Source organism: Ursus arctos, unplaced genomic scaffold (assembly GCF_023065955.2).
Source record: "Ursus arctos isolate Adak ecotype North America unplaced genomic scaffold, UrsArc2.0 scaffold_14, whole genome shotgun sequence".
NCBI lineage: Eukaryota > Metazoa > Chordata > Mammalia > Carnivora > Ursidae > Ursus > Ursus arctos.
The window spans coordinates 54,273,909-54,300,090 of NW_026622808.1; the positions used below are offsets into that span (position 1 = coordinate 54,273,909).

A 26,182-nucleotide genomic window follows, 5' to 3' on the forward strand; every position below is an offset into this window, starting at 1 on the left:
TCTCCTCTCTCAGGGCACAGCTCCGAGCAGGGACTTCCCCTCTCCCAATATCTATTTCTGTGTAAAATCGTCCTTCTTCTGGGCCATGCCGATTGATAGTGAGGCAGAGTCTTGGTCCAAGGAAGGTTCGATTAGATTTTCTCTCCTGAGAATTCAAAACTTGGTTTGGACAGATGAGAAGTACTTGAGGCCAGTCAAGCCAGCCTGGCACCCTAGAGAGGCAGATGGTTTCTGAGGCCCCAGAGCTTTTCTTGTTAATGATCTTTATGAGGTATGCTGTTTAAATCTTCCTTTGATTCAATAAATCCTAGTATATTTCCAACAAATCCTTCACTTTTTCATAGATCAGTTGAATCTGGTTCTGATGTTTGTAACAGAAAGATCTTTACTCATCGGTGATGGCAGAATAGTAATAGGAGGAAGAAAGTTCAGGGGGAGAGAGGGTAAAGGGCTGTGCTTGTCCCTCCTTCCAACTGCCAGCCCTCCCAGTCCAAGATGCACAGGGTAGGCGGTACCTGAAAACACCCTGGTTAACTTCCGTCCCTCCTCAGACCCCTGTCCTTGTAATGAAAATCCTTTGCTACTCCTGGAAATGGGGTCTGGCTATGAATATAAAGGCTCTTTTTGTGAAGGTTTTTCTACTACTTGTTTGTTTTTCTCTCAGAACTCTGTAGAAAAAGAGAGGACGAGAATAGTGTCTGGGGTACTAAAATTTGAGTCTTCTTATTATTTTAGACATGACAACCACGGACCACCTTCTGCAATTTACTGCAAGGTCTTATGGTAGAGAAGACACTGTCGAATCACATTTCATGAGTTCAGAATGGTTAAGAGCGAAGGCTCTGGGTTAAAATACTTGCTTGCTACGTCTGTATGGAGTTTGTCAAGTTTATTAATTTCTTTCATTAAACTTCCATTTTCTTATGTATAAATGGGCCATACTAATAGTACCCATGTGTAATTCCTCCTTAGAAAATCCAAATTAGGTAAAGTCTGGTGATGGTAAGCATTCAATACATGTTACCTCCGGTCACGCTTATTAAGTAGAACGCCATGTGACAGCCAAATTCACCTGCTTGTGTCCTATAAAATGGCAATTTCATTTTATTCTCTTAGTAATCATATTTTCTAAAGAGATACCATAGTTAGGGCAGGAGAAAAAGAAAGGCAGAGAGATGGCACGGGTCCAGAGTGGGCTAGAACTGGTGTATCACATCTTCAAGCCTGTACATTGCACACCTCTGCCTGTCACACTTTTAGCCTCCCTCTCCATTCTGCTAACGTCCTGTTCTCGGGTCACGGGAAACACCGTAAGATTTGAGATTAGGGCACTTCCAAGAGAATATCTTAATCTTATCACCAAAAGAAGAAGGTTGTCTTGGTCTAAAAGAAGAAGCTGTGCTCTGCCCTGCTTCACAAGCAGGAACTCAGAATGTACTCCTCATCCACAGATTCCAACCAAGAGTTGGATCCTCTGGCTCGCTACTGAGTCTTGTACTTCAAGTCAGCATGGTTGAAGTTTATTATCTGGACTGTGCATCTAACTGTGACTTCAGTCATTATTCTTTTGAAGACATTTATCTGAAGTCACAAAGCACGTGCACGTCAGTTTTGGGAGCCTTAGTGGTCTATTAGGTTGGAACTGATACCCAATCAACGCGGTCTCCATACCTTCTTCTGCAGAGAACACTGTTGTCACCGGGCTAAATGGTCCTTCGCCTTTGTTATTATAAACGCCCACTTTAACTTCATACAGTGAAAAAGGCATGATGCTTTCATTCCTAAAGACATATCTTGGGGTATCAGGAGATGTGACCACTGTCTGGATCCAGTTGGTAACTCCAAGAGGGCGGAAGGCAACAACATAACCAAAACCTTCACCATTCTGTAGTTCTTCGGGGACTGGCTACAAAGGAAAGACACATTAAATCACCCTTACACAGGAAGGCAAGGCAAAAATAAATGGAGCTCTAATCCTTAATCTTTTGCAAAGCCCATCACATAATAATCAACATCGTGTTAAGTGGTTATATAAAAAAAGGAGAAAAAGGTCAGCGGCACGGTCAACTGCTTTTAAAGAGACATATGCCACTCTTTCATAGCCATCCAGATGATTAACTGGAATTTTCTAAAGTTATTCAGATCTTTTGAGCATCCTGTAGCCCCAATCTGAGTTATGTGTCATAAGATATACCTTCTATTGAATATACCTCATCTCTTGAGTCAGATAAAAATCACCTAATCCCTAATGTTGACTTTATGGAAAGAAATTACCCATTGATATGATGATTAAGTACAAAGGAGTAAAACCATATAAAAAAAAAAGAAAGTAAAAACGAAGTATTAAGGTCAAAGCTATATTTAGATCATGTCAAAACTTCCTACTGACACTCCATCATGATCTCTTAACTTTCTATTTTTCCATCAACATCTTCAAATAACACAGCCAATTCTTTCTGACTTTAAATGTGTTAATTACAATTTTTCCTAATTACAACATAAAGCGAGAGCTGAGAGCATGGCCAGAAAGCAAGCACCTGCTGGAATCAGTGGGAGTGCATCATCAGTGGGGTTACAGCTGCGCAGAAGGCCGTGAGGACCGCTTGAGAGCAAACAGCCAGGACTTGCCTCTCACCCCTATGTTTAGCAGCCAAACGACCCAGGGCAAATTATTTAATATTCTCTATGCCTTAGTGCTTTCATTTATAAAATGTTGCAAGAGTGAAATGAAAAAAAAACAAAACACCAAAAACAAAAAAAAAAACCCAGTACTAAAAACAGCGATTAGCCTCGAGTAAGCTACTTGCACTACTACCACCTCCAGGACCACCACCAGCACCACCCAGGAGGCCATGATGGGAAGAGCAAACCCCTGAGGGGGAGGATGCTGCCCAGACACTTACATCCCAAGTTATCACCAGCTCAGACCGGCTCCCACCTCCTCCACTGACTTCGGAAGGAGGCACTTCCGGAACTGTGTAGGTCAGAGAGACAGAGATAAAACCCTATTTGCATCTGGTAACATTTATCTGGAAGAAGATTCAGTGTTGCTTATTTCTAATATTTGAAGTAATTTGATCATTGGCACATTATACACGTGTGTGTGTGTGTGTGTGTGTGTATCTGGATCATGTGAAACATACATGCAATATGTACATATACATATATATCTTTGAGGGGAACATCAAATAATTTATATTTGCATGAAATTATCGGATATTGACAATATCTCAAACAATAAGAAAAAATGACTCAGTACAGAGGTTAATACAACAAGGGAAAGTGATTCACCGGGGATGATGGCAAATGAATCAATCAGGAACATTTCACTTGTGACTCATCCACAGTCGAGATATAATTGTTGTACCAATATTGGCTTTACCTACAGAAATGACCTAGACTCAAATCCTCAGATCTTGTCATGAGCTGTTCTTTATAAACCTCCAGAGGCATTAGATTCCTTGCTTATACTGAGAACTTCATGCTTAGCAAGTTCTATGACACGACTAGAAGTTCCTGAAAGTGTGTCTTTTTTCACAGCTGTATCCACCATATCTAGAAAGTGCTGAGCACACAGCAGATACTCCATAAATATGTGTTGTCTGAACAAATAAGTGGACTATAAAGATTGGCATGGTTCCGCTATTTCTCATAATTCCTGCCATAAATATCACATGCATTGTCCTGAGTAAAAAAGCATCATTAAAATTACTGAGTCGTATTCCAGGACTTCTATTTTGGCTTAGTTCCTAAAGTGATATACTAGCTATACTTGAAAATTCATTTTAATTAGTATTAATTAATATTACAGATTCTGAAAAGGAAAGTCTATAGATCCTCTCAGATGCCTCAGTAATGTGATACTGTGTACACTTCCTAAGTTTCAGTTTCTATGTTAGGATATTTTTAGACTTATAAAAATAGTCTTAAAGTTAATAGTTGCCCAAAACATAAAATTTTAACAATGATTCTCTCTTAATCTAATAGTTGAGGGATCAAAATATTCCTTATCATCAGTCGTTTGAGCTCATTCATGGAGCTTGGTGGTGAAATGAGATTTCCTAGCAGCAGAACTCCCAAATGTCATTATCCTACCAATTTGTCAATGCTTGTTATAAATGAAAACAGCATTTCCCCTGTTAACAGGGTGACTATGTCAGATAGTAATTATAACCTTAAGTGACAAAAACATATTCACTCAACATGCACTAATGAACGCTGATGATGGACTGAACTTTTGGAAATGTCACATTACATCAGAATCACTTACACGAGTGTCTTTTGACAAATGCCATATGGCCAGTTCTGCCATTAGGTAGGTCAGATAATTGCAACAATGGATTATTGAGGTTAATCCCTTGCTGGCCTGGAGACCAAGGCTGAGAGAAACGGAAATACACACCCAGGGAAACCTATTAACCCATTTTACTCAGAAAACAAAAACACTAACCTGCCTCTTCAGTTCTTACTTTTTCTGAGGGTGAACTGGGTTCTCCACCTCCGATTTTGTTACTGGCTACAACCCGAAATTCGTATTCCACCCATGGATTTAACTCGACTACAGTAGCTGTGTGTGTTTTCCCATCAATGACCTCAGGCACTAAAAAGGAATATGTTACAGAAGTAAGAGTATGCAGGTCTTAGTACTGACTTAAAATCCATCTATATGTACCAATGGCATTTGACTCTCCCCCTTTACCTGTCGTGGCAGTTTGCCAACCCACGGAGAAAGGTGTTCTCGCCTGGACAGAATAGGATATAACTGGGCTATGGTTATCTGTACCTTCTTTCCAAGACAGTTGGGCTGTGGTATCTGTAATTTCATCTACCTTCACATTTTCTGGTGGTCCAGGTGAACCTAAGGAAAGAAAAATGCAAACAGTGGGTAGCAATTCCATAAATATCATCTTCTACCCAAGTGAAGAATGTCACATGATCACTGTAATACCGACAACTGATCTTAATTTCGAAAGTACTTAGGGAAGAAGGGCATGTCCCTAGCAATACAACTACCACATTTTCTTTTTGACATTTCTGCTGTTAGATATTCAATTTGGATGTGAGTCAGTAATTTCAAAATCATAGTTTTCTGGGGCTGCGAATGACGCCCACTTTTCAAGGATTCTTGCACCTTTCCAAATACAACATCTTTGCTTTTGGCATGATGCCTTTTCCTTTAACCTACTGGTGCACCTCCGTAGTTCCCAGTTTGCTATCTAGAGCTGTTTCAGTCTATCACGCACACTGGTCATTTTCAGCCCAGTAGCAAATCAGTACCTTGGACAGTAAATCAGATTGGCATATTCTCTCAGGCATTCTGGCTGATCCTGGTTTTTTGGAAGTTGTCATATACACACTATCACTATTCTCTTTCATATTAAACTCTATCACTGCATTAATGACATGCTCAAAAACACATCAGCTTGGCTGCAGCTGTGGAATGCTTATTACCGTGAGAGCTATTCGAAGGACAGAGTTGAGATATTTATTTCATTGAATTAGCACCCATCCTTATCATCATAGTCTCTGATGTATTTGGGGGAGGATCAAATCAATAATATAACTCACATGCTCATATGAATTCTCATGGTTTTTTTCTCCAGTAAGGAATGCTCAGTTAAGATGTAAGATTATTAAAAACAAACAAACAAACCAACAAACCACTGAGGCATTAATGTCTACCTCTTACTATGAGGTCGGCGGCAGATGACACACTGTCCACCCCTGTCTGCACCATACACACATATTTTCCACTGTGTTTCAGCTGAATGTTTCTGATCATTAAATCGCCAGATGAACTCTGTTGGAAAAAACAGGTAATGAACACACTGTCATTTGGAAAACACAAAGAATCTTGAAGGCTGTAGCCAACACCACCATGGGATGAAACCCATATTTAGAGAGAAGACCAAGGAGGTTCAAGACTGTAGATTGCTACAATGGAATGTATGGAAATAGAAAGAAGTTGAAAACTGTACGTGGTTGCACACATAGATTGCTGTAGCTAAACAGACGACAAGCTTTCCCCTGGGCATTTATGGCTTCAGAAATAAATAAGGGCAGAGATTATGGTCTCAGAGTCTATTTACTTCCACTAGGGTGACACTTCTTTTTATATCCACTGCTCAGCACCAGCTCAACTCTGCTTTCCGGTTCCAACCTCTACGCAATTATCTGCCTGAGAAGAGGAGGGAAGCATTTAGGTATCTGGTGGGAGATAAATACAGCAGGACAAGAGGATTACCATGGTTGAAACACTTTTCTGAACATATTGGTGCTTTAAAAGCCTAAAGCTGTTTAATTCTTTCACTACAGAATGTAGGAACAGTCAGTATGAACCCCTCAATAAGAAGAAATTACACTTTAAACCCTAAAAATAACAGCTGTCCATAAAGACATTTGTTGGCATCCTCTAACACCAATTAATGGAGCAAATGTATTTCTAAAAGCTCAACTTCAAATGGTCCGCATTTTAAAAGAATATAAAGTCATGTTCATAAAATTACTTACTGCAGGCCAGTTCCACACATTAGTAAAAATATGGATGAAAATAAAATGATTTGGAAAGCAAAGCTCTTTGAAAATGATCGCTGACTGAAACATCTCTAAACTGGTGCACAAGAGGAACCAATAGTGTTTATCTTATTAATTAAAAGGATACTTTTACTCTTGGGTTTTCCTAGTATTTTTTGAAAGACAGATTCCACTATCCCACTTTTAGGTAATTTCCTAAGATCTCTTACAGGGTAATTCCTTTAATATTGCTTCCTAGGCTTCGTATTCTGGATGGGCTATCTACTCTCTGTTGGTCAGATTGTGTGGCTTTCGCCTGAATGTCCTGAGTACTGGGAGAAAGCAGATGGGACGTGATTGATGGCCGTAATTAAATGATAATCCCAAAACTGTTAAGTTTGCACATTTTACTTTCATCAAGTTGAACTTTTTTCTTTCCCTCCCTCTCTTTTCTCCTCAGGGTTATTTAGAAATTTATCCCCAGGACAAAACTTTCAATGCTTGCTGACCTTTAGAAACTCTTCCGGTTTTATGAGCTTCATATACTCACAGGAGGTTGATTATCATTTCTACAGAAATCTCTCATTTTCAGGGAAGTAAGAACTGTTACTATGAAATTCCATCAAGGCATTGGGTGAGTTATTACTCTTCTCTAGGTTTATTTGCTTATTTTGAAAGCAGTTCACTAAAAGAAAATTGGAACTGGACTTTCTTTATGTCCTTAGACACATAAATACATCTTTTAGGCACGTTGGCTGGTTATGTTTGTTGAAAGACTAAGGAAGGGACAGATATTGGATGTATCATTTCTTTCCACTTATGGTAAGGATGGGTGAAGGGAGAAAAAAACTTAGCTCATGTCAAAACCAAACCACCTTCCTGAAGAAATGTAGTTAGGCCCACCCTCAGGGGAAATATAATTTTTAATTATCTATTTACAATGCAGAGTGGAGAAAGGAAGAAATTAAATAAGACATGTGGACAGTAGGAACCACTGATTTTTTTCAGCACTAACATGAAGTTGAGTGGATGAATACATAAATGGAAAATAAAATATAGCAAAATTTAGAAAGGATGCTCTCTTTAATTTGTCTCTTTCAATAAAACATATTTGTATCATTCCTCTCCAACTGCTTCTTCTTTCTTACTGTATCTATTCTTTTAATGGATCAGTATACAGAGTTAAGATTCACCTTAACAAAAGTTAATTGAGTGTTTGCCATGTTAGGTTCAATCCAGGATAGTGAAGTATCTAATACATGGTCTCTGCCCTCTATAATGTAAACCCAAGTCAGGGTAACAGATATATATACATGTGAAGCAAGTTATTTTTGTAAGTTTAGAAAGCTTATTTGATGAAGGTTAAATAAATTTGCATGGCACAGACCATTTGTAGTTAACTTCAGAATAAATGAGACAATTTCAAGTCCTTCTGAGTATGTGGAGCAATTGGAACTCATGTTAACAGGAGTATAGATTGGTAGGACCATTCTAGAAAACTATTTAGAAGTATCCACTAAGGCAGGACAGATGCATAATCAGCAATTCCACTCCTAAGGATACACCCTACAGAGATGTATGCATATGCTCACCAAAGACATTTACATGAATGTTTATAGCAGCACTACCCATAATAGCTAGAAAAGAGAAACGAGCTAATCACCATCACAATAAAGTAGATGAATTAGTGTAACACTCATTTAAGGAAGTATTATTAGACCAGGAAAATGAACAAATGATAACTATAGATCAACATGGCTGCCTCAATTTCAAAGATATAAACTGGATAGCATAGAGCACATTACAGTAACCTATTGTATCACAAGTGTAGATTATGGTTGCCTTTCCAAGGATGGGTAGTACTACAATGAGGCACCATGACGACTTCTGGGATAAAGGTCATGTTGTTTCCTGATTTTGGTCCTGGGTACTTGAGTGTGTTCATTTTGTAATTATTCATTGAGTCATACACTTATGATCTGTGCATTTTTTGGGTAGAATATAATGGTTCTTAAAATGCAGTTATTACATACAGCTATATGTTTAAATGTTCCACATTAAATAAGACCATAGGCTGAAGTGGTCAAATAACATGATTCTATCTAAACTCCAAATTCTTTCACAAAAATGAAACATTTACTACTAATAATTTAAGTAATTATGTTATTAATTAGAACATGTTATAATTTATCAAGATGTAATTGAATATTCTCAGACAGTAAAAAAAAACAACACATAAAAAAGGAAAAGACAATTCCCAAGGAAAGTTTCACTTATATCAAACCAGTTCCTATCCCCATCAATTTTTCATTGTTAATGGCTACAGTATAGTTAATTGCTGATTAATTGTGATAAAGGTGAGAGAAGAGGTGTATCTAGAAAAACACAAGTAAAATTAGTAAACTGTAACTCAATAAAGCTGAAAAATTTGTCAAAATGTGGAAAAGCAGTACTCAATAGATTATTTCTCAACATGTTTATCAATAAAATTGCATCCATTATTTAGATATATTAAGATTCAAATAAAACATTCTTAGGAACACTATTAATTCTTTGAATAACAAATAGCCTGCAGTTTGTTATCTATTAATTTAGTTTGTTAGTATATCTTTGTATTGTTTTCCTAAACTCTCCTTCCCCCCCTTCCCTCAAATACAGGGGATCAGAACTGGGCAGAGGCAGAGTCAAAACTTCATTTTTTTGGACACCTCCTATCCCTATTTCCCTCAAAATCTCCCTTTCAAAGCACAACAGTGCAATTTCCAGTCTTTCCTTTTTCAGTTCTGCTGATAAGAGATTTACTCAGAAATGGAGCGTTTTGTAGTGGGACAGGCCTATTCTGATGGTTTACACAGGAGTTTAAGAAGCAGGAGACATTTCCCCAAGCTATACGAATTTTAGTTCTTTCTGAAATGCCTTATCTTTTAAAAATACGCTAATTCATTCAAAACGGTCTATTAAGCATCCACCTGTACTTTAGTCGCTGGGGATACAATAGTGAAAAAAAGTAACAGTCCATGTGTTCATGGAGCTTACAGTTGAAAGACAGTCATTAATCATATGACTACCACAAATTGATGTAAAATTATAATGTAATAATGCAAGCTCAAAGTACTTAGAGGAATCTATGATTTTCTGGAGTTTTGGTGAATTGATAGTTGAGCTGAGATTTGCAATATGAGTACAAGTTATCTAAAAAAAGAGGGTTATAAAAAATGGTTTATACTAGGGCACTTAAATATATACAAAGACCCTAAGGCAGGTTAGAACATAATCTATTTGGGAGTATGAGGGGAGAGAAGATATCAGGGGTATAGTTAATCCACAAATTGTTCTTTTGTCCCTAGAAAACTTAAAGTTCATTGTAGATCATTTCAGGTTTGTGTTTACACCTTGATGACAATAAAATTTTGAGTTCTTCCTACTTAAAAAAATTTTAAAGCTTTGCTAGATTTACTTGATTATCCAATTATTTGTTCATGTAATCATATAGATGTCTCCTAGAAAACAATTCAATTTCCAGAACATGTTACAGGTATAAACAGTAAATGGATTTATAAGCCAAAACATCTTTGAAATAAATGTTAAGGGAAAATTCAGTGTGCATGAAATGAAATAGAAGAGGAGCTTATTAACTTTTTCCCTATATTTTCTTAGATGATGATGCTAATGGAATTTTTGATGTAATTTAAAAACTGCTCTGCCCTGGAAAAAAAAAAAAAACCGAAATTGTACATGATGTGATAACCCATGCCAGGTGAAAATAAATAAGCAGATAGATCATTAATAATTACAGGTAGGCTGAAAGTACACTGTGATATCTACCATATGCTAAAAATCAAGAAGTAAAATAAACCTTAGAACTCAGGAAACCTCATGAATGGTGCAAATGTAGCATAAACTTTCAGTATAACAAATTATCAGCAAAAACTAATTCCCTAGTAAGCACTCTCAATGTAAATGCTGCCGCTGGCCTGCCAAGAAGCATAATTTTCCAGTTTAAGGGGGAAGGAAAAAGCCTTTGATGGCTATTTGGAAGGCAAGGTTGAATAGGTGGTCCTCCTTTTTGTCACTTTATACAACCTGTTATTGCATTGATTCCAATATTAATCATTCATCCCATCGCTGGGTTGCCTTCCAAATCCTGACACGGCTTGTAAATCATATGCAGGTGCCTTGAGAACAGTCAAACCTGCTGGTTGCTTCTGGAACCTGGGTGGTGTTTTCCTCTGTGAAGGTCCCTGAAGGAATTGCTGGTAGACATGTATTTCTAACCAACCAAATTCAAACTTGCCCCCCATCAACCCAAGACACCTGCAGCGAGGTCACTTCCATTACAAATGCACGCTGTTCATACAAGGAATAGAAATAATTAGCAGCCACTGAAACATGGAAAGGTCCTAATACTGAACAGTCTTAGTTTTGTTGACTAACGACTTCATCTGAAATTGTCCAATGCTTGCTTGTCCAAATGGGTGATATTTAAAGGCAGCTAATATGCAGTCTGTTCATATCAAAATATGCTCGATATTCTTTGATACCAATAAACTGGAATAATTGCTTCATTACTGGATTGAGGGTCCCAGCTTGTTCCATCGTAACTATTTTTGGGAGAGTGACACATAAAAAATGATAAAAACTCAGTCAAAGGCACTTCATGCATATTTTAGGTTGTGTCAAATACCCATTTGCTGTAAAGGGATCAGCTTTTCTATTGCAACATCAAGTTCTTATTAACAACATGGGACTTTTTTTTTTCTTTTCCTGGGTGGTGGTGTGTTGATGGAATATCTAACTAAGCATTTGTGGCATCAGGATGCCTAGTGTTTGTTCTCACAGTAATTTTAACTCGGTGTTTTCTAGTGACTTCATTCATCAGAGATATACCTCCACAATTATTGTTTGGCCATAACCTAGTACGAGGGCTCTTCACTTACTTTTTTCTTAAAATTATAAACTTTCTTAAACTTATATTTATATGGAAATTGATATGGAAAATGTATGTCTTCATCTTAAATGGAAAACTGCCGACCAAAATAATAGTCACCTGCCAAAATGAGTATAGTGAGTAGAAAGCAGTGCAAAGGGACAGTGTGAAAAATAATGTAAATGGACATTTGCTAGACATGTTCAAAGTCTCTGAGACTGAGACCTTTGCTCTCTTAGTTAAAAGGGGAGATTAGCGACTATTATAGAACCATTAGTGACAAACCAAACACCATATTGAACTATTCTCCTTGATTTAACCTAAATGATTGAAACAAAATTAAAATTAGGATAGATCTCTCATTCTACCTTATTTATTATTGCCTATGGGTACATGGTCTGTGTTTTGCAAAACATGGGGCTCTCCAGTTCACTACACCCAGCAGTTCTCAGTGCAGCTGGACAATAAATTCACCTGAAGAGTCTTTTAAAAAATACCAGAAATGCCTAGGCCACATCCCAGAACAATTAAATCAGAATAAACTAGGAAATGGAGATCCTCTACCTGATTCTAATGAGTAGTCAGGGTCAACAATTGTGATGCCTCCTGAGAGTTCCCATTCTTCATCTTCACTTCTTTTATAAATAAAAGGCTCTAAGTAATCACTCACATATTTTCCTAACTCTAAAATTCTGTAACTAATAACTGCATGAGAAAATCATTAAGTTAGGCAGTTTACTAATGGACTCATAACTAAGAACAGCAATGCTGTACATATTTTAATCAGAGTACGGGCGAGAAAGCCAGTATTTGAAACAGATGCCGTAGGTCAATCACAAGGCACATTTCCTTGTAATTAGACTGCCTTGGTATGTTCGCCATATTAAAAAAAGAAAAAGACACTGAAGTAATTCAACATGCTGATAAATTTCTATAGATTCATACAGAAACTTACTGATAGTATGAATTACTCTAGGATTTCTCTGGATTTATGAGACAACTCTGACACAGAATGAAAGTATTTCAAGTCATGAGAGACTACCCCGAGTAACAATTAAACTCGTGGATCAGATCTCTCTTTTTATATCCTTATATTACAAACTTAAAATTAAGTAAGAGGAGATTTGTAGAACGAAAAGACTAGTATATAAGAACAGGAATCCACTCATACACAGGCATAAAAAGTCGTTTCATGGAAACTTGACCAAGCTGTGCCAAAAATCTTATGTTTACCTGTAGTTCCAATTACTATTGCTATGTAATAAATTACCCAAAAGTTAGTGGTTTAAAATAACAATGATCATTTATTCTACTCTGGATTGTGTGAATTGAGCAGAGATCAGTGCAGGAAGTTCATCTCTGTTATAAATCTCATCAGCTGGGGTGGCTGGCAGGGGACTGGAAAGCCCATTTACATGACTGACAAGTTGAGGTGGGCTGCTGGCTGGGAATTCAGCCATACCTGTGGGCTGGGGACTTTAGTTCCTCTTGAGGTAGACCTCTCCACAGTGTGCTTGGGCTTCCTCATATTATGGTGGCTGGATTCCAAGAGAAATTGTGCTGATGGAACAAGATAGAAATGCATGCATTTTTACGAGCTAGCCTTAGCAAACACATAGCATCACTCCTGCTGTTTTTTTTTATTGCTCAAGGCACTCATAAAGGACTAGGTTTCGAGGTAGAAGGCATAGATTTCACCACTCAGTGGGGAGGAGTGTCCAAGTCTTTCCGAAAGAAGAGCATGTTGAGTAAAGGATGTTGTTATAGCTATCTTGGCAAACACGGTTGGCTACACTCCTCCAGAAATCTCTGTACCTACAATACTGCCTCTTTTTTGGGTGCCTGACCTATATGCACTATATATAAAATGGTTCCTTCATCCCCTGCCTTTTTCTTGGGTTCCTCCCAACAGGAGATCTGAGGGAGAGAGAACAGTGAGTTTGGGGTATTTATTCACCAAAATTTATCCTTGCAAGGTTGTTTTGAGTGGCTATACTCAGGACCCAAAATAGGTTAAAAACAACAACAACAGCAGCAGCAACAACAACAACAACAACAACAACAACAACAACAGTCCTTGCCCGGACACCCTTCCTTTCATGTCAGTAGCCTCTGTGAGTCAGAAAAAGGACTCCTAAGCAGTCAGAGAGAATAAAATTATGACCTCTCCCAGGAGAATTGCTCAGAAAGAAGTCTCACTATGTTTATTACAACAGCAGACCAATGTATTCCAACAGTTTTCCTGAGACTTCAGAAGTGTAGGTTTTCATCTCAAAGTCTTACTGAAGAAGATTAAGAAAAAAGACTAAGTTTAATGTCAAATATGACTATTGTCAGACTATTTTTCTGGTAAAGAGTATGATTTAAAATTTTAGAGTCAACGTAAGAAAAACTGTAAAATATCAGAGAGTTTAGTGTAATAAGAAAAACCTAAATTTTCTGATTATTGTCTGACATTTTAAACAGCCCCAAAGGAACCATTTATTCTTTACTTTCTTATTTAGGTCCAGATCAATTAAATGGTATATGTAACTATTGTATCTTGCAAAGTAGAATGATTTTCTTTCTGAAATTGGGACCTAAAATCTAAGGCAGCATGAACAATTACAATTCAATAATAAAACAGCAAATAACCCAATTAAAAAATGGACCAGTCACCCTGACTTCTGGTTCTCAGGCAGTATATAAGCAGCTTAGCATCACAGTCTATTTTAAAAGTAAGTACAAAGTTGAATGAACTGAAAAATCAACAACTCATCTTAGATCTGGCACAGAAATGAGGTCATAGAGAAAATCACCGCCTCCTAAACTGGAAAAAAAACAACAGGTAAATATAGAGAATCCTAATTTACTGGGAGTAGAAACCCACGAGCAGAAACCTCAGGAGCCAGTAGTGGGGGTAGAGAAACCCGAATGTAACTGATGAATTGCTGGAGGGTCCGTGTGGACAAGCCTGAGAGCTACAACTCCAGGGAACCCAATCAGAGGGAGTTCCCCACACTTCTGTGAGTTGTTCCTGCAGGAGCTCTTTGAGGTCCTCACAGTGAATACTGGAGAAAAATCTCCCTGTGTTTCTGCCAGGGAAAGGGAACAGGAACCGTTTACTATGTTGAAATAAGCCAAAGCATTCTGTTCTTAACAAGGTTCGCTTTCAGGAGAAACTATTTTACCAGAGCCTAACCTGCTGGGGTTTTTATCAGACACCAATACATCTTCTAGGGGAAAAGAAATACCCAAATCCAGCTCCCTCTGGACTTCAACATGGGGAACAGAGATAACTTCAAGCCCTGTGGACGTCTCATCAAATGGGGGAGGGGAAGAAGCACAGGTGAAGTTCACAGTCCAGGAGAACAGGTTCACCAAAAGAATGAGACCTAATCAGGATTACAGAATGCTTTCCCTCCCCCCACACCTTACACTACATTAGTAGTGGCCAATCTACTGCCATTCTTTTCCCCTAGTACACCATCTGCCTTTCAACAAAAAATGACAAGGCACATCAAGAGGCAAAAAACACAGTTTGAAGAGACTGAATAAGCATCAGAATAGGCAGCAAGTATGGCAAGAATTTTGGAATTATCAGGCCAAGAATTTAAAAGAACTACAATTAATGTGCTAAGGGGTTTCATGGAAAAAGCAGACAATATACAAAATAGATGGACAATGAAAACAGAGAAAGGGAAATTCTAAGAAACAATAAAAAAGAAATGCTAGAGATCAAACCACTGTGACAGAAATGAAAAATGGTTTTGATGGGATCATTAATAGACTAGACATGGCTGAGAACACAATCTCTGAGCTTGAGGATATGACAATCAAATCTTCTGATACTGAAAATAAAAGAGAAAAGGGCTGAAAAAAAAGAATAAAATATTCCAAAAACTATAGGATAACTACAAAAGGTGTAATATATGTTTAATGGGGATATCAGAAGGAAAAAAAAGAGAAAGGGAAAAGAAGTAATATTTGAAGCAAAAATGCCTTAGAATTTCCCCAAATTAATGTCAGATACCAAACTCACAGATCCAATAAGCTCACAGAAAATCAAGCAGTATAAATGCAATAAAAACTACACGTAGGCATATCATATTCAAACCTCAAAAGAAATCAAAGGAAATCTTGAAAGAAGCCCAAGAATAAAAATACTTTACCTATAGAGGAAGGAAAATAAGAGTTACATCCACTGTCTCCTCAGAAACGAAGCAGGCAAGAAAACATGGAAGGCAATATTTAGTGTTGAGAGAAGAAACCCACCAACCTAGAATTTGGTACCCTGAAAAATGAAAGGAGAAATATACACTTTTCTCAGGCAATAAAAAATATTAAGGAAATTTGTTGCCAGTAACCTGCCTTGCAAGACATGTTAAAAGAAGAGAGAAGGAAAATGATAAAGGTCAGGAACTTCGATTTTCATGAAGGAAGAAAGAGCATCAGAGAATAAATAAGTAAATATAAAGTAAAAACTTTTTTCTGCTTATTCTTAATAGATCTAACAGTTAACAGTTTATTCAAAAATACTGTTATCAAAGTGAATTTGATTTTATATATAAATATAGATATATGTATACGTGAAATGAAAGACAGAAATGATAGAAGGGATAGGAGGAAAGAATTAGGGATATTTTGTTATTATAAGGTTCTTGCACTACCAGTGAGGGTGTACACAGTTATTTGAAAGTAGAATTGGATTGATTGTAAGTATATATTGCACACTCTAGGATAGCTACTTAAAACACAGTATAGTTGGATATACTAAGAAGAGAGAGAGAAGAGTCGTACAAAATGTTCAATTAAAACAACAAAAAGCAGAGAAAATGTGGAAGGTAAAGACAGAAACAAAGAATAAGGGCAACAAATAGAAAATAGAAGAAATATGATAGATATTAATCCAACTATATTAATAATCTCCTTAAATGTCAAAGGTCTAAATGCACCAAGTAAAGATGGAGATTGTCAGAATGAATTAAAAAATAAGAACCAACTTAATCTTGTCTATAAGAAACCCACTTAAATATAAAGACACATATTGAGTAAAAGTAAATGGGTGGAAAAAAAATATACCATGCTAACTCTAATAATAAAAAGAGTGGGAGTAGCTGCATATATAAATTTTTTAAAAGATTTATTTATTTATTTGAGAGAGAGAGAGAAAGAGCATGAGTGGGGGAAGGAGCAGAGGAAAATAGGGAGAGAGAATCCTCAAGCACACTCCTCGCTTAGTGGAGAGCCCAGAATGGGCTCAGATCATGACCTCAGCTGAAATCAAGAGTTGGCTGCTTAACTGAATGAGCCGCCTAGGCACCCTGGAAGCAGCTTTATTAATTTCAAAAAGAGTTGATTTAAAATAAGAAGAGTTACCAAAGACAAAGACAGGCATTACCTAATGATAAAGTGGTCATTATTCCAAGACATAACAACTATTAATATATATATATATACCTAACAACAGGGAACCAGAATACATAAAGGAAAAAACTGATAAAATTGTAAGGAGAAATAGATGAATCTGCTATTATGGCTGAAAAACTCAAAACCCACCTATCAAAATGGACAGATCCAATAAATAGAAATACAGTAAGAATATAGTTGAACTGAACAGCACTATCAATCAACTGGGTACAACTGATATCTATAGACTCCTTCATTCAACAACAGCAGATTATACATTCTATTCAAGCTCACGTAGAACATTTACCAAGAAAGATCACATTATGGGCCGTAAAATACACCTTAATGAGTCTGAAGGGAAAGATATCCTACAATGTCTGCTCTCAGACCACAATGGAATTGAACTAGAAATTGGTAACAAAAAGATAGATGAAGATAGTTGGAAAATCCCCAAATACTTGATATTAAACAGCATACTTCTAAATAACACATAGGTCAAAGAAAACATCTCAAGAGAAATTTAGAAATATTTTGAACTAAATATAAATGAAAATATAATTTATCAAAATTTGTGGCATATAGATACAGCAATGTTTACAGGGAAATTTCCAGCATTGAATGCATATATTAGAAAAGAAGAAAGATATAAAATCAATAATCTAAATTTCCATCTTAAGAAACTATTTAAAAAAGAGAGACAATTCAAAAGTAAGCAGATGCAACAAGATAATAAGATTAGAAATCAATGAAATTTGAAACAGGATATCAATAGAGAAAAATCAATGAAACCAGAAACTGATTCTTTGAAAAGATCAATAAAATTGATTAATCACTGGTCATGCTAATTAAGAAAAGAAAGAGAAAACACAAATTACAAAATGAAAGAAGAGGTACAACTATGGATTCTATAAACACTAAAGGGCTAGCAAAGGGATACTATGAATAATTCTGTGTCCACCAATATGATTACCTAGACAAAATGGGCCAAATCTCTGAAAGTCACATTCTGCCAAAACACATATAAGAAGATCCATACTATTAAAGAAATTTAATTAATAATTAATAACTCTCCAAGCAAAAACAAAAGACCCAGATGGGTTCACTGGCAAATTCTACCAAACATTTAAGGAAGAAATTGTATCAATTCTCTATGATCTCTTACAAGACACAAACCTAAGGGAGTATGTCCCAACTCATTTCATGAGGCCAGCATTACCGTAATTAATACTGAAATCAGATGAAGACATTGCAGGAAAAGAAAACTACAGACCAGTATCTCTCATGAATGAACATAGACATAAAATGTACAACAAAGTATTAGCAGATCAATTTCAATAATGTATAAAAATTTATACAACACAACCAAGTATTGTTGGGATAAAACCCAAGTGGGGTTTATCCCAGTTATGTAGGGCTGGTTCAAAATTTGAAAAATCATTTAATATAATCCATTATATCAAGAATCTAATAAAGAAAAATCTTTGGAAAAAATGTCTATTCATGTCTTCTGCCCATTTTTATTTGGATTTTTCACTTTTTGGGTGTTGAGTTGTATAGGTTCCTTGTATATTTTGGAATCTAAGCTTTCACTGGATATATCATTTGCAAATATCTTCTATTCCATAAGTTACCTTTTAATTTTGCTGATTTTTTTCTTTTGCTGTGCAGAAGCTTTTTATATAGAGAACAAACTGATGGTTACCAGAAGGGAGGATGATGGAAGGATGGGTTAGACAGGTGATGGGGATTAAGGAGGGCACTTTGGATGAGAACCTGATGATGTATGGAAGTGTGGAATCACTATATTGTACACCTGAAGCTAATATTGCACTGTATGTTAACTAACCGGAATTTAAATAAAAATTAAAAAAAAAAGGACCATAATATCACTTTTGCCCTATTCATCTGGTGACACAAACCAGCTTTGGTACAGTAGGGAAAAGAAAAGAAAAGAAAAGAAAAGAAAAAAGATCATATCAATAAATGCAGAAAAAGCATCTGACAAGAAAGAAAGAAGAAAGAAAGAAAGAAAGAAAGAAAGAAAGAAAGAAAGAAAGAAAGAAAAAAAAAAGAAAGAAAGAAAGACAACCTATTTATGATGAGAACTCTCAGCAAACAAAGAATGGGGAAAATTCCTCAACTTGATAGAAAGCATCTACAAAATACCTATAATTAACATCATAATTAATGGTCAGCTAAAGCTTTCCTGCTAACATCAAGAACAAGGCAAGAATGTTCCTTTTCATCACTACTCTTCAACACTACTGGATCCTAGTAATTCAATAAGACAAAAAAAAAAAAAAAAAAAAAAAGAAAAAGAAAAGAAAAGAAAGAAAAAAGGAAATAAAGGGCATACATATTGGGAAGAAAGAAATAAAACCATCTTTTTTTCTCAGATGATATGATTATCTATGTAGAAAATCTGAAAGAATCAACAAAACAAAATGCCTGAATGTAATAAGCAAATATAGCAATGTTGCAGGCTACAAGGTTAATATAGAAGTCAGTTTCTCTCCTATTAAGCCCCCAGTAATGAACAAGTGAATTTGAAATTAAAACACATATTACTATTTGTACAGCATTCAAAATATGAAATATTTAGGTACAAATCTAACAAATTACATATAAGAACTATCTGAGGAAAACTGTAAAACTCTGATGAAAGGTATCAAAAAAGAACTAAATAAATGGATAGATACTCTATGTTCATGGATAGGAACATTTAATATTGTGAATGTCAGGTTTTCCCCACTTGATATAAACAATAAATGCAATCCCAATAACAAAATCCCAGCAAATTAGTGTACGGATATTGACAAAGTGAATCTAAAATTTACATGAAGAGGCAGAAGACCCAAAATAGTCAATTCAATATTGAAGGAGAAGAACTAAATTGGAGGATTGACACTACCCAACTCAAGACTTACTAAGAGCAGGGATGGATTCAAGAGTGGAAACCCATTATGCACTAAGATTAACAACTGATGCCCCTTCCCCAGGGAAAAAAGTCATCTCCTAAGTGGAGTGATGCAATTTTATTGAAAGTGGTAGGGAAACAAGATGAAATTCACAGCAAAATTTTCCCAAAGTTTTCTTTAAATATCTACGTCTCCCCCAAAGTTTTACTCCCCATGACATATCCCCCTATTTTTTTTGTAACACACTCTCCAAAGAACAGTCATTCCAAAGTCTTCTCCATATCCCTCCTCAAATTTCCACAGCTTGTATAACACATTCAATACAGGAAAAGTTATGAAAACTCTTAAGAAGTTTTTTAAAGTTTTTAAAGTTTTTTAAACTATGTGAAAATGAAGACTTTTATGAATGATAATAAAGTTAGCAGAAAAGTGACATACTGAAAGAAGATATTCCCACTGAATTAAACTAAGATACAATCAATAGCTTAAATACATAAGGACATGCTGCAAATCCGCAAGACAAAGTTCTGAATTTCAACAGCAGAAATGAATAAAGGAGACAGATTTGCAATTTACGGAAGAAGCCGACATCATATCCTAAGACAGGAAATGACCAGTACATACTGTGAGTTTATGTCCATGTGAAGAATTTTCTGCTGTAACCTCAGGAAAACACTGCCTAATGGACGCATGACATAGATGAGATGAAAATCTGATACACACAGATGTCAATGACACAAATGTCAATTTCATTGCTTTATCTCTGACAAAAATAAAATACATCTTTTTGGCTAATGGTTGTGTTGAAGAAGTTTGTGTGTTGTTTTTGTAACTCCTGAAAGTCATTCTCTATTGCCAGATTAAAAAATGTTTTTGGGGGCACCTGGGTGGCTCAGCTGGTTAAGACTTTGCCTTTGGCTCAGATTGTGATCCTGGGGTCCTGGTATTGAGCCCTGTGTAAGGGTTCCCTGCTCAGAGGAAGTCTGCTTCTCCCTCGGCCCCTCCCCTGCTCATGGTTGCTCTCTCCCTCCGAAATAAGTAAATAAAACCTTTAGTAAAATGTTTTTGGATATTCCTCTGTATCATAATACACGTAGGTGTCCTTTTTCTAGCTAGAAATAAAAAGGTGATTTTTTTTCTCTTTTTCCTGCAGAAGTAATCTTCCATTTCACAAGGGTAAGTATTAAGCCCCCAGCTGTCTTGATTTGGGGGAGTCAGTTATAATTCTAAATATTTCTTTAATATCTAAAATGTAAATAAGCAAATGGAGAGCTTCTTAATCTCATTATTGATCTGAGAAATGAGAAGCTGGTGATATTGAGATATCACTTCTCAACCATCTGTTTGGCAAAAATGTTTTATAAAAATGAAGAGGAAAAAACAGGTGTGGGAAAGGATTTGGGGTAATAGCCACCCTCATGTTCTGCTGATAGGAACATAAATTGCTGCACTTTTCCTGGAGGACAATTTAGAAACAAAGCTACCATTACTGCTAGTAGTAGTAATAGTAACAACAACAACAACAACAAGAACTAATGTGTTGTTCTAAGTGCTTTATATATAGACATAGATAGATCTGAATAAGATACTATTATCAACTCAGTTTTCCAGATGAGAAACTGAGCAAAGGGAGATAAAGATCAATAGTTCATAAGAGAATGAAATAAGTTTTAAAAGTTGGAATTCTGGGGGCACCTGGGTGGCACAGCGGTTAAGCGTCTGCCTTCGGCTCAGGGCGTGATCCCAGAGTTATGGGATTGAGCCCCACATCAGGCTCCTCCCCTGTGAGCCTGCTTCTTCCTCTCCCACTGCCCCTGCTTGTGTTCCCTCTCTCGCTGGCTGTCTCTATCTCTTTCAAATGAATAAAATCTTTAAAAAAAAAAAAGTTGGAATTCTGAGTTCAGATTTTTTAATGATGACACTAGATTATTCTAATCAGATCCAGCGATACCTTGCCTGAGCAAATATCCCCAGAAGACTCTCTGGGAATTATCGACAAGGTTTCACTATTCTTTCAAAATACTGTTAATTATTCTTTTTCTTACCTAATTCTTACTCTAAGCACCGTCAGAGTTATTTAAACTGTAATCAGGTTGTTAGTTATTTTAAAACCATGGAAAAATCTAAGAAAAATTAAAAGCCTCATAATACACAGCTGTTTTATTTCACCCAGGAGCACCAACATTTTATGATGCTTCCCTGTCTTTCTCCCCATCCATTCATCTGTCCATCCATCTGTCTCTCTTTCCATCCACCCAACCACCTATTCATTCATATTAACAAAGTATCATAGCTTGCTTTATTTAGATCTTGCATGTTAATGCAAATTACTAACATGTATTTTATCCTTTCAGGGAGTTTTTTGTCCCATTATACTTTCTTATTGGTTACTGTTGGTACATAAAATAGCTATTATTTTTTATAAATTTATCTTGTATCTAAACAGTTGACTGAACTCTCAATTTTTTTTAAATTTAGAGTTGATACTATTGGATCTTGAGTAGTCCAAATATCATGCAGGCACATTGGCTAGAATTTCCCCATGTAGTACAAAGGGTCATTATCTTATTTTAATATAATATAATAATATAATATAATATTCAGTCTTGTTTGACAAAATGTCATTTAGGTTTTCATACTATATTCATGAAATGAATTTATATCTACTAATTATTTGCTATCTTGCTAGGTTTTTTTCTTAGGAGTATGTGAACCTCACAAAATAAATTGAAAAGATTTTTGAACTTTTTATGTTGTCAAATAGTTTATATAACAAAATATTTATCTGGTTCCTGAAAACTTGAAAAAAAACAGTAAAATTATTTGGCCCTAAAATCCTTTTATTTGGGGGGGTGGGGTTGGTGGTTATTGATTTACATGTTTTCTTACTTAATGGATCTACTTAGGTTTTCTAATTCTTATTAATTTTGATTATTTTACCAAAAATGTTCCATTTAACTGGATTTCATTAAATACATATGAGTTCAACATGGAATAGCTCTGTTTTTAAATAATTCTTTATTATCTATTATATTCTCTTTCTCGTTTCTAATTTTAGTTTTATCTTTATTCTTCACTGGTACATTCTAGAGATTATCCATTGCTTATTATTTCACCCACCCTGTTTGTTCTTCCATCTCCTTTATATAATAGTTTTGCTATTTTTCTTTTCTAAGTTTTATTAGGGTGTGAAAAGAATGAAAAGGGATATGCGTATTTTCTATTTGTGTAGAAAATTTTTATATGTAGCTGTTTCTTCCATTATAATAGAGCACCAAAATTGTCTTTTTCTAATTTTGGCAAATTGATCTGTTGACAGTTAAAAGAAGAGCTCTCGGAGAATATATATACCAATCTTGTTTCTCATTTTTCTCTTTGCTTTTGACTTGATATATTTTAATGGTGTATTATTTGACGTATTACAGTTTATGATTATTATATCCTAATGACAGAGGAAACTTTTTTCAAAATGTATTTATCCTTTTTACTCTTGAGATTTGCCTTGAATTATTATGATCTTTTTACAAAATAACACTCGCTACTCTCTCTTTTTTGTTGCATTTGACTGATAAATATTTGCCTATCTTTTCACTTCCATCTTTTATTTATAGCCTTGGTTTTTGTTGTAACTCGATATTTTTATGGTTTTTAGTTCAAGTTACATATTACTTGGTTTGATTTCTGCCAGTCTTCTTATAAATTTAAATCTTACCATGTTTCCACTAGGGGTAGATTTGGACCATTCATCTTAATAAACATTTTACTTAATGAATACAGCCCTGGGGTGCCAATCACACTTTAAGTAGAAACACAGCCTCTATATGCCTGGTTGAGCAAATGATGAGTTAGGGAAATAAACTCAACTTCAACTATTTTGTGCATTTCCCTTTTTCCAGAAGCACGGTAGAATCCTTGTTTTTTCATCCCCAAGCAGCTTTGTGGGAAGAGCTGGACTTCAGGGAAGTGTTCAAGATGAATACTAGTAATTTCTCTGGCAGAAATCACTTTTATAGACTCTTTCCTGAGTGTATCCTCTTAATGATCATTCCAAGGTGATGTTTTGAATTTGGACAACATGTAAAATTTATAAGACACTCCAAGTAGGAGCTGCTTAAAAACTCAGAGTGCTGCCACAACTAGTGTTTGGAATGAGTGCTTTGCCTCAGATCTGCATTTAAAATGCACATATAGGGGCACCTGGGTGGCTCACTCCATTGGGTGTCAGACTTTTGATTTTGGCTCCGGTCATGACCTTCGGGTTGTGGGATCAAGCCCTGCCCTGGGCTCCACACTGGGTGTGGAACGTGCTTGAGATTCTCTCTCCTCCTCTGCCACGCCCCCCTTCTCCCTCCCTCTCTAAAATAAATAAACAAACAAATAAATAAAATGCACATATAACCTTTTTTTAAACACAGTTTTATATTATAAAAGAAGCGTTATTTTCAAACTTTTAGTCCTCATACCCTGATAATTCTATGAAACCAATCACGTTGAAGTGACCACAACTGTGTTATTACACCCAAAGGATTACTTTTAAAGGTATTCTTTTCTACCACCAAGAGCTGGGAAATGCATCAAGTCCCAAGGCTCCTGAGCAGCTGCCATAACAAGAGTGAGCCTGGGCTGTGGGAGATAAATCTTACTGAAGTCAGCCACTCAAATGCATGGCAGTCACCGCTAAACCAGTCACTGCTAAACCACTTATTGCTTCCAGTGACTTTTATCCACACACATTCTAATTCATCATAGATCCAATTCCACACAATGTTTGTCAAGCGGTACAGCTCGGCTCTACACACGCTCCATTTCTGAAGCACCTGCACCACATCAAGGTTATCAAAGCATATCCGTTTAAACACCCATCACAATATACGCTGAACTCTTGGTACATTTTGGTTTGAAAGTGTCTATTTATGGTGAGCCCGCATCCTATAATATATCTAAGTCCAAAAGGTAGCTTGTTAGACAAGTCAAAATTGCCCTTGAATGTTCTAAAAATTATATTTAAATTGCTAGGCCCATATACTTAGGTCCCAGCTAGTGATGTTCTTTGGTTTCTCTTGAACTATTATTATTATTATTATTATTATTTCTTTTATCCTGTTTGTGGCAGCTAAGGTATATTTAAAAGTAGAGAAAGATGTTTTACTGGGGTGACTGATGGGATCTCTCTCCTTTCTCTCTCATTCTCTATTATTTTATTTGTTTTATATTTTGACTGAGTACATAGAGTGGAATTCTGTTGGTTAAATATAAGAGAATGCTACTGTATACATATTGCTGAGCCTCTGTCTCTTCTTTTCCTTCTTCTTCTTCTTCTTCTTCTTCTTCTTCTTCTTCTTTTCTTCTTCTTCCTCTTCCTCTTCCTCTTCCTCTTCTTCTTCTTCTTCTTCTTCTTCTTCTTCTTCTTCTTCTCCCCCCCCCCTTTTTTTTTGAGTGGAGGAGAGAGGCAGAGGGATCAGGAGAGAGAGAATATTAGGCAGGCTCCTCGCCCAGCACAGAGCCTGACACGGAGCTCGATGTCACAACCCTGAAATCACGACCTGAGCTGAAATCAAGAGTCGACGCTTATTTATTTATTTGACAGAGAGAGACACAGCGAGAGAGGGAACACAAGCAGAGGGAATGGGAAGCTTCCCGCTGAGCAGGAAGCCTGATGCGGGGCTTGATCCCAGGACCCTGGGATCATGACTTGAGCTGAAGGCAGACACTTAATGACTGAGCCACCCAGGCACCCCAAGAGTCAATGCTTAAATGACTGAGCTACCCAGGCACCCTGAACTTATGACTCTTCTTATAACTGCATATATATGAAATAAAAGTGTATACATATGAATATGTACATTCTTACATATGTAATTATATTAATAAAGATATGTAGACATAGTGAAATGCAAAGATAAAATTGTTCCAGAAGAGACCAATGTGTGCAAACTCTCATGGTGGGAAAGAACACGGCAAAGACTAAAAACTGATGTGAAAAGAGACCAGAAAATGAGGAAAAAAAGTTAAGTGACTTACCCATGGCACATCTAGTAGCAGCAGAACCTCGAACTCATATGTATCTGAACACAAATTCCTGTTTTTCCAGTTACCCCACAACATGCTTGCAACTGAGATTTGCGTGGCAAATAGTGGGCTTAACCAGAATTCTTTTACTGCTGATTTATTCATACAACTTTGATTCGTCCCATGGGCACAGGCTGAAGCCTGTCTCTGGACCCATACCTCTCCCCTGTGATATGCCAGTTTGCTTTAGTCACTTGGTTTAACAAGCTTTTCTGAATGTATAACCATGCAGAACCCTGTGACTGGCATGATGTTCAAACATACACAAGAGATCCGATCTAAATTGTTAGAGCTTTTTGAGCTTGTGGATTTTTTTCCAAAAGGTGTTTTTTGTTTTTTTGTTTTTTTTTGTTTTGTTTTTTTTTAC

The 26,182-nt window shown here is 36.3% G+C and overlaps 1 protein-coding gene across 1 annotated transcript in view; it reads right to left on the reverse strand.

The window, feature by feature from the left end:
* Positions 1 to 26,182, reverse strand: part of CNTN3 (contactin 3) — a 244,839-nt gene that overhangs the window by 31,970 nt on the left and 186,687 nt on the right. The window contains exons 13-17 of the mRNA XM_026501250.4: positions 5,683 to 5,800; positions 4,700 to 4,858; positions 4,451 to 4,600; positions 2,904 to 2,974; positions 1,672 to 1,906 (exon numbers count right to left, since the gene is read on the reverse strand). Coding sequence (XP_026357035.3) covers positions 1,672 to 1,906; positions 2,904 to 2,974; positions 4,451 to 4,600; positions 4,700 to 4,858; positions 5,683 to 5,800 — 733 coding nt within the window. The remainder of the gene's footprint in view (positions 1 to 1,671; positions 1,907 to 2,903; positions 2,975 to 4,450; positions 4,601 to 4,699; positions 4,859 to 5,682; positions 5,801 to 26,182) is intronic.